The sequence below is a fragment of the Propithecus coquereli genome, unplaced genomic scaffold, assembly GCF_000956105.1.
Source record: "Propithecus coquereli isolate 6110/MARCELLA unplaced genomic scaffold, Pcoq_1.0 Scaffold130, whole genome shotgun sequence".
Classification (NCBI taxonomy): Eukaryota; Metazoa; Chordata; class Mammalia; order Primates; family Indriidae; genus Propithecus; species Propithecus coquereli.
The window spans coordinates 5,394,322-5,407,759 of record NW_012137192.1 but is presented as its reverse complement, the minus strand read 5'-3'; the positions used below and the strand labels follow the sequence as shown (position 1 = coordinate 5,407,759).

Below are 13,438 nucleotides of genomic sequence, written 5' to 3'. Positions count from 1 at the left end.
GTGGAAGATGAGAGAGAGCAAGAAGGGCCTGAGCTTACCCTTTTATAAATGGCATTAATTTCACCAGTGAGGGCAGAACCCTCATGGTCTAATCACCTCTTAAAGGTCCTACCTCTTAATACTGTGACAATGACAATTAAATTTCAACATGAGTTTTGGAGAGTACAAACATTCAGACCATAGCACCTGAAATCTAGCTTAGATATATTCTCTTGTCCTGTAAGAAAAGAAGAACACTAACATTATTGTTATCTCCTATGGGTGAGGCCCTTTAGACTCTTTAGACATACAATTAATATCTTAATTTTTTTAGCAATCTAGTGAGATTAATATTATACTTATTTTACAGATGAAGAAACTCAGGTTCAGAGAGCTATTTTCTCTGAGTATGAGAAATTTCTTTAAAACTTAGGGAAACAAACATCAGATTTATTTTTAAGTCGAACACCCAACCTGAGAAGTACCAGCAAGTACAGCTGAGTCCTGTTCCTCCTGATATTGGTAATTGTTTATAAATGACCATAAATATCTTCGCAGGGAAAGCCTGGTAGTTGCCTTTGTTGTTTTGAGATAGCATGCAATGTGAGCAAACAAGTTTGGTCCAGTTAATCCCAAACTGGAAAAAAGAAAAGGAGCAAACTAAATCTACTGCTCATCTTCCACTCTCCAGTTCTGATACTGTTGATTAAACAGGCCTAGAGAAACTTCTTCCCTATCCAGGCTCTTGTGAAGTGATACTAGAAGCCATCAAGAGGGAGATGCATTTTCCATGTTGGTAATGGAAACAGAAGCCTTCTTCAAAGGGAGCTTTGCAAGCTGGGGAGGTTTTATTTGGTATGCAGTGCCTCTTTCCAATAAGCATCTCTGCTTGTATTTCTGGCAACTGCTGCTGTCCCTGTGTAAAAGAATGAAGTAGATCAAGAAGTATTTCCTTATTTAGACTGGTTTCAAAATATATTTACCTATGATTATTAAAAAGTTAGCCTGTTGTTGAGTTAGTGGTATGAACAGATATTATCTGACCTTGTGATCTGTTTATGTGCCAGATTCTGAGTTTCTGTCCTCTGGTGCTAGGCTGCTAATGTCAGTGACCTGCTTGTGTGGACTTATGTAGATCCCTTGTTATTTGGGCCTCCACTTAATGCTGGCCCTGGTCCTGGGTATCTTGATACTTGAAACCTTGGATGCTCTTTCCTTTCTTTTTTAGTACTTGAATCCCAAGATTATGTTTCATTGTTTATATGCCTATTTTTAGCTGTGGCTTTTTATCTAATACCAGGACTTTGCCAGGATTCCCAGTCCTGGCATTCTTTTGTTCAGTTTGTCATCTCCCTGCCTCGACCCTTGAGGTTTTTGAAGTGCTGAAGTATATCCCAAAGACAGAAGTCATTAAAAACATATCTGTTTGATAAGAGCAGTTGCCAAATCTTATGTCTATAGTTTTCAAACACTCTTTGTCGATTTTCTCTGTGTGCTGTTCCTTTCATACTTTTGTGAAGTTTAAGGCACTCTAAAAATTTGCTGAATCATTTGTGTATTAACTAGAATGATGCTGCATAGTTTTTGTCGGTGCAGCTAAGATTTATTGAATACTACATATTTTAGGGACATCAGCAAGTTGGAGAGTTAGTCTTTACACCACAGTTTTGAAGATTTAATTTATTGGTTTTAGCTTTTTCTCAAGTCTTTCAGTACCTACTCTCTGTGTAAGATGTTTTCCTTAGCTCTCTGGGGAGATCTAAAAATGTCTACTAAGGGGGATATGATTTAGGGAAATGGTTGTAACACAAAGCAGAAAGGGCATGAGAGGTACAGAGAAATACTAAAGCAGTGTTAGTGGCCTATGCTTATAATTTATACTATCAAAGCCCATACATTGATATGGAGGATTAATGTAGCTAACATTTAAGTGCTTCCTACATACTAAGCATTTTTTTTTTTTTTGAGACAGAGTCTCACTTTTGTTGCCCGCGCTAGAGTGAGTGCCGTGGCGTCAGCCTAGCTCACAGCAACCTCAAACTCCTGGGCTCAAGCGATCCTTCTGCCTCAGCCTCCCAAGTAGCTGGGACTACAGGCATGTGCCACCATGCCCGGCTAATTTTTTCTATATATTTTCAGTTTTCCGATTAATTTCTTTCTATTTTTAGTAGAGACGGGGGTCTTGCTCTTGCTCAGGCTGGTTTCAAACTCCTGAGCTCAAACAATCCACCCGCCTCGGCCTCCCAGAGTGCTAGGATTATAGGCGTGAGCCACCGCGCCTGGCCTCTAAGCATTTTTAATATGTATTGTTTCACTTTATTTTCACATGAGATAGAATTCATATAAGCTTCATTTTAAACATGAAAAGACTGAGGCATCTAGATGTTAAATAACTTGCCCATGGTCATCCAAGAAGTAAGGAATGGACCTGGGATTTGGACCTGGGCAGTCTTCTTTCTTCATTTGTGCTTCCAGTCACTGAATTGTGCCAGGAAATATGAAACCTTCCATTCTCTGGTCTATCTCTGTCTGCATACTTGTTCCTCTCTACTCTTCTCATTGTACCCTATGTTCTGGCCTTATTGACCTTAGAGTTCTTTGAAGAAGACACTCTGATTTTTCTTGCCTTTGTGTCTTTACATCTGCTTTTTTGTCTTCCTGGAACACTTTTCTACCCCTGCCTTCTAAGACACCAGTGTCTTTGGAGGTTCCTCCCCAGGATAGACTTCTGTCTTCTTTATCTGGCTAACTTTTTAAATGGATTTAAAGGATGGCATCTTTTAATATTTTTGTTAGATAGCTCCCTGGGAAACCCTTCCCAGACTTCTCAGCATGGATTTGGTTTCTATCCTCTGTGCTCCCCAAGCATTCTATGCTTACTTTACATTAGCTCTTAACATACTGAATTATAGCTGGTTAAGTATTAAATTGAACTTAAGGACAGGGTCTAAGACCCTGTCTTAGACAAGAGACCCTGTCTCTTGTCTCAGCGTGTAACCTAGTCACCTGTTTGGCGAGCGAATGCTTAGTAGGTATTTAGAAATGTAAGTTAAAATGCAGCTGAACTGAAAGTCCATATTTGAGGAGCTATGCAGTGGTCTTGTTATTTTGGAGTTACTTAAAAACTTTCAAGGGACTTAACTTCACAGTGTCTCAGAGGTGAGTCACCACTTAATTAAATTGTGAAGAGGTCAGTTTAGTAATTCAGGGCCCCCTGCTTAGTTTTTAATCTTATATAAGAAAAAATACTTTATTTATTTATTCATTCATTTATTCATGACATGCTAGTGTTGAATACTTTGACTTGAAGGTTTTTTTTTTTTTCCCCTCTTTTCTGCTGTGCCAGGCTGTTAGGTGTACCCAAACTTTGCTTTTGAGTGGGGCCTAAGCATTCTCTCCTGGGCTTACTTCTATGAAGCTAAGTGCTATCCTGTCTCCAAAAAAAAAAAAAAATGTTTGGGATCTTGATCCTGTTCCTCTACATGTTATCTATTCATAATCTGTAAACTTGGATGCCTTCATCTCTTTGTTTCCCTTTGTCAGTACATCACCAAGTGTGGTCCAGCGTGACTCCTCTGTGTCTCTTAAATCCAGCCACTTTTCCCCACCTCCCTGTTAATACAGTAGACCATGCTGTCATGTCTTGCCTGTAGTACTGCAGTAACTTATTTCCCTGCACTCACTCTTAGTCCCCTTTAGTCTGATCTCCAGACAAGCAAGAGTGATCTTTTCATATCTCAAAACTGATCATTTATTTACACAGCAGGGAGGGGTGGGAGGCAGGTGAATGTGGTTATAAAAGGTCTACATGAGGGATCCTTGCAGTGATGAAACTGTCCTGTATCTTGTATCTGTGCCCATCTCCTGATACTGTACTACAGTTTTGCAAATGTTACCTTTGGAGGAAACTGGGTAAAGGGTACACAGGATTATTTCTTACAACTGCATATGAATTTGCTTTTATCTTAATAAAATTTCAGTTAACAAAAGATTACTGTCCTATTTATAACTCTTCAGTGCTTTTCTATTCCTCTTAGGATAAAGACTGAAGTCCTTAATATGGTCATCTGTGACCTACATCGTGTGGCTTGCCTTTCCAACCTTGTTTATTTGATGCCAGTTTCTTACTAGCTGTCTGTGTTCCAGACACACTGACCTTCTTACACTATCTTTTTTTTTTTTTGAGACAGAGTCTCACTCTCTTGCCTGGGCTAGAGTGCCGTGGCGTCAGCCTAGCTCACTGCAACCTCAAACTCCTGGGCTCAAGCGATCCTCCTGCCTCAGCCTCCCAGGTAGCTGGGATTATAGGCAAGCGCCACCATGCCTGGCTAACTTTTTCTATTTTTAGTTGTTTGGCCAATTTCTTTCTCTTTTTAGTAGAGACGGGGTCTTGCTCTTCCTCAGGCTGGTCTCGAACTCCTGAGCTCAAATGATCCGCCTGCCTTGGCTTCCCAGAGTGCTAGGATTACAGGTGTGAGCCACCATGCCCGGCCTCACTATCTTTTAATGTGCTGAGTTCTTCACACAGCCTGCCTTCTTGCTTCCTTCTGCCCAGCATGTTATTTTTTACATTCCTTTGGTTAATTCCTTCTCATTGTTGATATATCAACTCCATCTTCATTTCTTAGGAGAAGCCTTTCCTGATTCTTCAGAGTAAGTTACATTTCTTCTGTTAGTAGCTCACAAAATACCCAGGATTTTTCCTTTATAGCTGTTATAATTTGTATACATATATTTATTTATGTAGTTCTTTAATTCATATCTGTCTCTTTTCATCAGACTCCACGGGGCAGGGTCAGTATCTTTGTCCCCAGCATACAGTGCAGTGAGTAGTGAGTACATGAAAGATGCTGTCTTTCTCAGCCCTTGCCCTCTAACTGGCATCTCACAAGCACCTTAGATACATAGACCAGGAGAATAAGGTCCTGACCCAGGTATCTAACTTAGGCTTTCTTCCCAGACCATGAGTTTGGATTTCTGTCATACTGAGAGATATGATGATGATATCATATCTAAAGATAAACTTCTTTCAGGTCACAGGGGCATTATTAGAGGAGTGATAGGGTATGATAGAGCAAGGTGAGCGCTCTTGATCCTGTCGGCTGAATTTACCAAAGAACCACTTCAGGCTTTGGCTTGCTTCTTTCTGGGAGATGGCCAGCCTTGCATTTGTTGGGTATGTGGAGTTAACTTGAAGTAGAATTTCATTGGCTTTCTGAAGGATGATGGCTCTTTTCATTGGTTTGGCAGAATTCGCTGTTGTCTCACTGAGTATTGGCTTACCAAAAGTCAAGTCCCAACTTATGAGTGTGAATGTATGATTTGGAATGGCTAGTGTTCTTAGTTGTGGACAAGAGAATCCACTCTGGCTGGTGTAAATAGTAAGAAGTATTGGTTAGCATTTAGAACTTTTGCATAAGCCAGGCAACTAAGCTTGGATCTGACACAGGCAGAAGCAATGCAACCAGGAGAAATACTCAGTGACACCAAAGGTCTGTTTGGGCAGAAGGCCATGCCTGCTGCCACCTACTTTGAAGTTAGAATCAGACAGCAGAACCTCTGGAGCTTCTGTTATGTTGCTGCAGAAAAACCATATGCCTCTGTGACTGTGTTTGTCATGAGAGCTCTGTGGCTTCCAAATTACAGTGTATTACTTTAGTCTTTGAAGTCTTGCACAGTCTTTCTATTAATACTTGCTCAGTAGAAACTGCATCCCATGTGGTACCTTAGCTGCAAGGGAGTCCAAGAAATACAGTCTTTAACAATCTGTTCTAGTGTGCAAGAAAGCGTGCTGGAACTTGGTGTTATGTGAGCTGGTTTGCCTTGTGTGCCATAGCAGGTTAAAGGCTGACCTTTCCAGACAGACCTCATTTGCTAGTAAATGTTTTATTTGAATCTAGGGCGAATGATCAAGCTTGATACTACATATTAAGAAGTTACCGTGGGAATATATAACATGATAGTCGTGATGTTCCTTTAGATTTTCAAGTGATGTATTTTGCCTTTGCTGAATTGTGTACTTTATGGATCTCTCTTGCTTTGCATAATATCTATACACTTGCATGTTCAAGCATACATTTACATGTTCATTTGTGGAATATTATTTTTGAGAGCACCAAGTTTAGGCTGTCTCATACTGCACTAGGACCTAGGTATATAAAGTAGCCTCCCTGTGATCAGGGAGCTCACAAACTTGGTGTGGCAGTGTTTTTCAGTAGAAGTGTGCATTAAAGCCAACTGGTAAAGTTAAAAGATATAAGTGCACACCCCAAATATGTATGTGCAATATCTGCCATACCCACCAACATGAAGGTCCCAAATGAGGCTGCATTTTAAGCAAACTTTCCTGCTGACTCTTAAGCATTCTTCCTTGGCAAAGAACCACTAGGTCCAGTGGGGCAGTAATAACCGATTTGTATTATCACTGTTGAAAACTTTGGACTATGTTTAAATTTACAAGAGTTATTTCCTGTTTTGTTCATTTGCTTTAAAAAGTTTTAAAAAATGCACACTTATTTTACAGGGGCAGAGTTACCAGGGCAAGTTATTTCCATGGCAGCTTCTACTCTAGCAAACTTGGCCATCTCTATCACAGGGTATGAATCAAGCAGTGAAGACCAGCCCTCGACTCAGCCTGCAGGTGACTGATGTTACAATGACATTCAAGGTTATTCTGGAAAATGAATATAAGTAGAATATAGACTTGAGAAGGCCACTAGCATCACAGAATGCTATTTACTCTTGTCCTTCATTTTTCTCTGATTCCTATTTTTATACCTTTTTCTCTGTCATCTTTGTTCTCAGATATCACTTTTTTTATATTTAATTATTTACCTTCTTAAGTTTCTTATCTTGGTTCTTCATTCTTTCCTTTTCTTTTAATGCTCATCTTATTTTCTTTTATTGTTCTTTCTCACTTTCCTTTCATGTTGTTTTCCTTTTCTCAGTCCCCATTTACCTTTCTCACATCTCCCCCACTTTATGCTTTCCTTGTCTTGGTTTCTTATTTTCTATTTCTTTCTTCCACAGCTGTCAGTTCTCCTCTATTGGTTTATTTTGCTCTATCTCCTCATGTTGCTTTTTCTTTTGTTCTCTTTCTCCAACTCTTTTTCTTGTGGTGTTCGGGGTTCTACTTTCCATCTTCCAGTCATCCATTTCTCTGGCATTCTTCCTCGAAAAGGAAGCCTCATGCTTGTTAACATATTGACCATTTCCTCTAAAACAGACCCCTTTGGTGGTTTTGGACTCGTCATTCTGTGTGGCCTGTTTTCTGGAGATGCAGACGCCTGTGGGATTCCGCTGGTAGATTTATACCCGTGCTAGGGTTGCGTGGCACCCTCACGGGGTTCAGGAATGTAAAAGGCCATTTTGATCTGTGCTCAGAGGCCTGTTAGTACCAGAGATATTTGGAGTTGGGGAATATTTATAGTGAGCTCTTCTTGAAGAATGTCTGAAAGGAAAGGATCAGCTAAAACAAAGACATTTGGGGTAGTAGGGACACTTTTCTTGCATATTGAATCATGTTTCCAAAGTGGAGAGAGCATGTTTTGGTTATGGACTTATTATTATCCTTCCAAATATCTGCCACACCCACCAACATGAAGTTTCCAGGTTAGAAAGTGAGAGAGCAAAGTCAAATGAAAGCATGATATGACTAGCTTGGGCTTTAGTCTTAAACCTCAGGGTAGAATATTAGTTCTAGTGAGGTAAGCTGACTTAACCATGGTAATCTCAGTAGTAAAAATTCATTTATAGCTCAACATTTAACATTAAAAACACTAAGGAAGTTATGATGACTCTGGGCTACTATGTGGTTGCTTATGAAAATTATAAAATAACAGGGAAATCATTCATTCAACAAATATTTAGTGAGCACCTAGCATATTCTACGTGCTAGCAGTTCAGTGGAAACAGGCAAGGTCTTAGCTCCTATGGAGCTGACATTCAGCTGAAGGGAGAAAATGAGAAAGGGTAAGCAGAACATGATAAAGGGTACGTAGAAAGTAGGAAAGGGTAAGTAGGACATGATACAACTATGTATTAAAACCATGAGGCAAGTAGGAGTTTGGGATCATGGGTGTTCTTGTGTCTTCTCTTTTTTCTCAGTGTTATGAAATGCGATGTACTTTTGTAGTTTTCTTTTTAGTGGAAGTCAAAATGCAGGTTTTAGGATCTTAACTTCCATCATTATGATGCATATAGTATAATATTACTTCAAGAGTTTTATGGGTTCTGATGTATATGTTATGTCTTATTAAAACTAGGAAATAGAAATAATAGATCCCTATTGTAAAATGTAACATAGTAGTTGGATTGTTAGAAAACAGTGCCTTATATGAAATAATCCAGTATGGCTTCTTTTATTTGAAAATTCCTCACCCCAGCAGTCATTGTTTATTTTATATCTTGTTCAGAGAAAAAGACATCTTTGAAAGCCCTGGATTCTTTTTTTTTTTGAGTCTTCCAACAGTTTATTAGAAAGAATGTAGACATTTAAAAAAATCCCCACTGTCATGAACATAAATTGAGGTTTTCAGCCCTGGTATAAGCTGAATCAAAAAAAAAAAAAAGAAATAAAAAACCCAATAGTGTATTAACATTTTTTCACTCATTTGCCATTCTGACAGCGCAAATACAAATCTGGTCTAAATGTACAGATTCTCAAGCAACGATGTGCAGCTTTCTTCGTCCTCCATGCTAAGAGATGTAAAAGCTTAAGGGCCAAACAATACCGAATGTATAGACTTCAAAAACCATCTAAGTTAGAACATTCACTAGTTTAAGCTAAGATATATCTGGAACACTGACAAGTCGTTATTTACATACAACAATGTAAAGTAAATTTTTTGAAAAATAAACTTTAGTGGAACAATCCTGAAGGACAGCCCTGGATTCTTATAAGGGCAGATGATTCCATTTTAGGTGAAATGACACTGAAAAGCCTTATTGTGTCAGAAATATATATAAATTCTAAAGTTATACTGAAAAAGGTAGAATTTTTAAATATAGAAATTCTAGTATATGTTAATGTTTGTTGCTTTATATGATTTGAATAATTTTTATGGGATAATTATAATTCTCAGCTACTTTGTCATGTATTTTGTTTCAATGATAGGTATATACTAGTCATAAAAATCTTGTACACTGTAAAATATAAAAAGCAAATCATTGTCTGTCTCCCAACCCTACCCCGCAACAAACTTAATCTCTCTAGATTCAAGCACCCTCAGCATTGTAATTCTCCACATGGTTTTCAGTGCATATGCCAACACATATACAAATCCTTTTGTCTTTTTTAACCTGATATAATCAAATCATACATGCTATCAGAGTACATTTTGAAGCCTTAAAGTAGAGTAGTCTGACAAATTGCTCTGTATTACTGTTTCCTCATGTGGACTAATATGGTGTATGGTTTTTTTGTTTGCCTCTTCAGAAACCACAGACAGGGGAGAACCTCCTCCAACATTGGCCTCCTCCCCTTCACCCTCCTCCCCTTCACCCACTCTGGGCAGACAAAGGCCTGAAATCGGAACGTTTCTTAGAAAGAAGAAAACTAGTGATATCTACTTCGTGTCTCTCGTTTGGGCCATCATAATTGTCCAGATCTGGCTGAACCTGTGGATTGTGCAGTTGCTGCCAGTGCCTGTTGCAGGTTATTATCTGGTTAATTATGATCTTGTCTCATCTTCGAAGACTTTTTTTTTCTTACTTTGCTGTCATATTTTAATATTTGAGATAATATTTCTATATTTATAAATAGAGCAATCTTTTATTAGCATTTAAATAATGAACAAACATAATTTTGGGAATTTATTACTTTAATACTTCTTTAATATTTTACTTTTTTTTTTTTTTTTTGAGACAGAGTCTCATTCTGTTGCACTGGCTAAAGTGCAGTGGGGTCATCATAGCTTGCTGCAGCTGCAAACTCCTGGGTTCCAAGTGATCCTCCTGTCTCAGTCTCCTTGAGTAGCTGGGACTACAGGTGCACGCCACCACACCTGGCTAATTTTTTCTGTTTTTGGTAGAGATGGGGTCTCACTCTTGCTCGGGCTGGTCTCAAACCCCTAAACTCAAGCAGTCCTCCTGCCGCAGCCTCCCAGAGTGCTAGGATTATAGGCGTGAGCCCCTGTGCCCTGGCAATATTTTACTTTTAAGCCTAAAAATGTATTTAGCCTCGTATGATTTCATGTGGTATTTGAGATTTGTAGCTCCACATAGAGATTTGACTGTTCAGTCGTCCATAATTCTGTGGAGGAGAGTGTTAACAACCATCTGGATTTTGGGGTTTATGATTGAATTTTGAGAGTTGCTCTTAGGGAAGCACTTTTTACATTGCCTTTTTAATTCAAAGGAAATATAGCCTTTGAGAAATAAATGTATGCAAAATCTTGGGTTTTCTTTGGGCAGAAAAACTGAATTACATGCGTATATATTCTGTGTATTATGTCAAAATGGATCATATGGTTTTCCATAAATCATTAAATCAGGTCTTTGTACCTTGGTACAAAGGTAATTATCGTGGTAATTACCAGATTCCTTGAGTTAGGGAAGTTACAGTGGTTGGGATCAATCATTCAGGGTCCAAACTTTAGGGCAAGCCACACAGATCAGTAACATTTCCTTCTGGCCCTACCACCTTCTTAGTTGGCCTTTAATAGGATGCTTAACCCCTACTTGAAGGGCCACTGCACTGCTCAACTCCAGGGGGAGACGTTCCTTTTATGGTCTGTGAACGGTCCCCACTGAAGTTGGGCAGTGCACACACAGGCTTGGGCCATTTGTAGCAGCTTGCTTGTACTCAGCTTGCTTCTCTACCGAACCCTGACATCGATTCAGATGTCCAGAGCAGCATCAAATGGGGAAACAGGAACACAAATGAAAACATTACCCTGCAATGGTATAAAGTTGCGATGTGTGTGGAATACTTTTTGCTTTTCTAGTCACTAAATAACAAACATCTGAGGTAAAGAGCAAAATTTGGCCAAAGCAGCTATAAAAGTCAAGGGGATTAGGAAATGTCAGGGGTTCATATCCTTTACTCAGGAGGGGGGAAGGTGTGAGGGGCCAAGATTGTAGTCACTGGAATCTTTATGATAAGAGTATCTTATGTTATATGGGCTGTAAAATAATCCCTGACTCCTTCAGGGATTCAGACTTCACAAGAAGATAATATACGGATAGGCGGGGATTGTATGAAAAGTTATTTGGCCCAGTTCCATCTGTTTGGCGTACCTTGAGCGCCCCCTCCCCCCTTTTTTAAGCATTGATCTTTATTTTAATACTGGCTTTGATGTTTTAGAAAGGTCATGTGAAATTAAGGAACCTTTTCATGTTATGACTTTCTAATTGGTCTTTTGTTTATATATGTATTTTTTATCTTCTTTATAGTGTGGATACTCAAAAAGCTGGTCATTCACTTTGGAGTTGTGGACTTCCTGGAGAAACGCTACCATGTGTGGTGGGGGGTTATGGAGAGCTTCCTGAAGGAGCGGCAGGGTGCTCTCGCACCTTGGCCAATTGTTGGGCTTGGAAAATTCTTGTTAAAAGTTGATAGCAAGGTATTGTATTTTAAGAGCTTGGACTGTCTTGATGGAGTTTATATGTTTCATGATTTGGTGTTTGTATTGTAACTGTTGATAACACATTTAATATCTAATTCTATGATAAAATTCTGAAGTTTAGAATTTATGGTTTACATAAGGATAGGGTGGATAACTATTGTGTAAATGTTTATTTCCTCTTAAAAATGGGAGAAAAGGATCTTATGGAACACCTAGTTCAACTCCCTTATTTTTTTAGGACCAAATTGAAATATACAGAGGTTAAGTGACTTGCCTAAAATTATATAATGAAGTAGTGGCTCATTTCAGTGAATATTTTTGGAGTAACTCCCATGTGTCAGAGACCGCTGGGAAAATCAGATGAATCACGGAAAATCAAATAGAAGCTGAGAGCAATTCATAAAAATTCTGAGGTGGTGGTTAGATTCAGAAGCTCAGTGGTTAAAGGGCATGGCTTCTGAATCTATACTCTGGTCTCTCAGTTCTGCTACTTACTAGACACGTGACCTTGGACAAGTCTCTTAACCTTTCTGTGCCTTGGTTTCTTTATCAACAAAATGGGTGTAATATCACCTACCTCATACAATGGTCATCAGGGCTGCATGAGTTAATATATGTAAAATCCCTAGATCAGTACACAATAAGCTCTATATAAGTATTAGCTGTTGTTATAATTTGGGTAGGAAAGGTGTGTACAGGATACGGTGGTAGTACCGAGCAAGAAATGACTGTTGATAAGGTGGTGGGAAGGGGAAGATTTTGCAGAGGAAACAATGCAGGAGCAAATTTTGAAGCACGGGCGGTTGCTGAGGCAGACACAGCAAGAAGAGCAGGGAGACGGAGCAAGGCAAAGGCACGGAGGTACTAAGCCTACAAGCATTCAGGTTATTTTATATATTTTTATTGGTTGGATTCCCCACAAAGCTGTGGTTATCATTTCAGTCATTGTATTTCTTAAAGGAATACTGTATTCTCTTGATTTTAAAACTTGATCGATGTGTTAGTTTTTTCGCCCTAGTTTTTCTTTTGTCTGGAACAACTTCCTTCTCATGCTCTCAGTGACTTTTCCTTTCTTTTCTTTTCATACTATTATTGCATTCTCTAATGATATTCCACTGTTCTTATCTTCCCTTTCTCACCTTACCCCCTATCCTCAAGCTCTGGCACTGGCTAAATAAGAAGGTAAATGAATACCTGAATGTTGGTTTTTACTATTGAATTCTGTGACACACCCCCACCCCCCACCCCGTATCACTTTCTCACTCTGTTTCTGTCCATATGTCAAACAAAGTTTTTGTTTTCAAAGCTCTAATTATAAGCTATGGAAGGTCGTGAAGCATTAATACTATCACAGTATAATTTGCTAAAAGCTCAGCAAAGGCTATTTAAGATATGGATGTTATCTCCTTGCTCAAGTTATGTAAGAAATTCTGTCTGGTAGACCTTTTGTCCATTGTAAGTGATTGCTATTCCTTTTCAGCTCTATAATGTCGCTCAGCCAGGTACTTTAATTTCCTCTGATGTGTGAAAACATATCAGGCAATAGTTATTGTAAAGGCAAGAGAGCTCTTTATTTGCTACTTTTTCTATCACTGACACCGAAATTTTTTAAAAAGACAAATTTGAAATATTTGTATGATTCCCTTGGCTGATAATTTTATATATTGTTATTTTTTTGTAACTGGTATTAGAGAATTTTATTTTTAACTTAAAACAGATTGTAGTCATGGCCTATGACATCTAAGTTTGTGTGTTTCCCAAGGTATGCGGTTGTGTCTATGCTAAATGCTTCATGTGATTGGCATGGAATCATATGATAGGTGTACTTCTTTTTTTTTTTTTTTTTTTTTTTGAGACAGAGTCTCACTCTTTTGCCCGGATTAGAGTGAGTG

The 13,438-nt window shown here is 38.7% G+C and overlaps 1 protein-coding gene across 1 annotated transcript in view; it reads left to right on the top strand.

The window, feature by feature from the left end:
- Nucleotides 1-13,438, top strand: part of TMEM245 (transmembrane protein 245) — a 95,661-nt gene that overhangs the window by 24,449 nt on the left and 57,774 nt on the right. Inside the window, exons 3-5 of the mRNA XM_012638526.1 lie at nucleotides 6,503-6,619; nucleotides 9,416-9,634; nucleotides 11,374-11,543. Coding sequence (XP_012493980.1) covers nucleotides 6,503-6,619; nucleotides 9,416-9,634; nucleotides 11,374-11,543 — 506 coding nt within the window. The remainder of the gene's footprint in view (nucleotides 1-6,502; nucleotides 6,620-9,415; nucleotides 9,635-11,373; nucleotides 11,544-13,438) is intronic.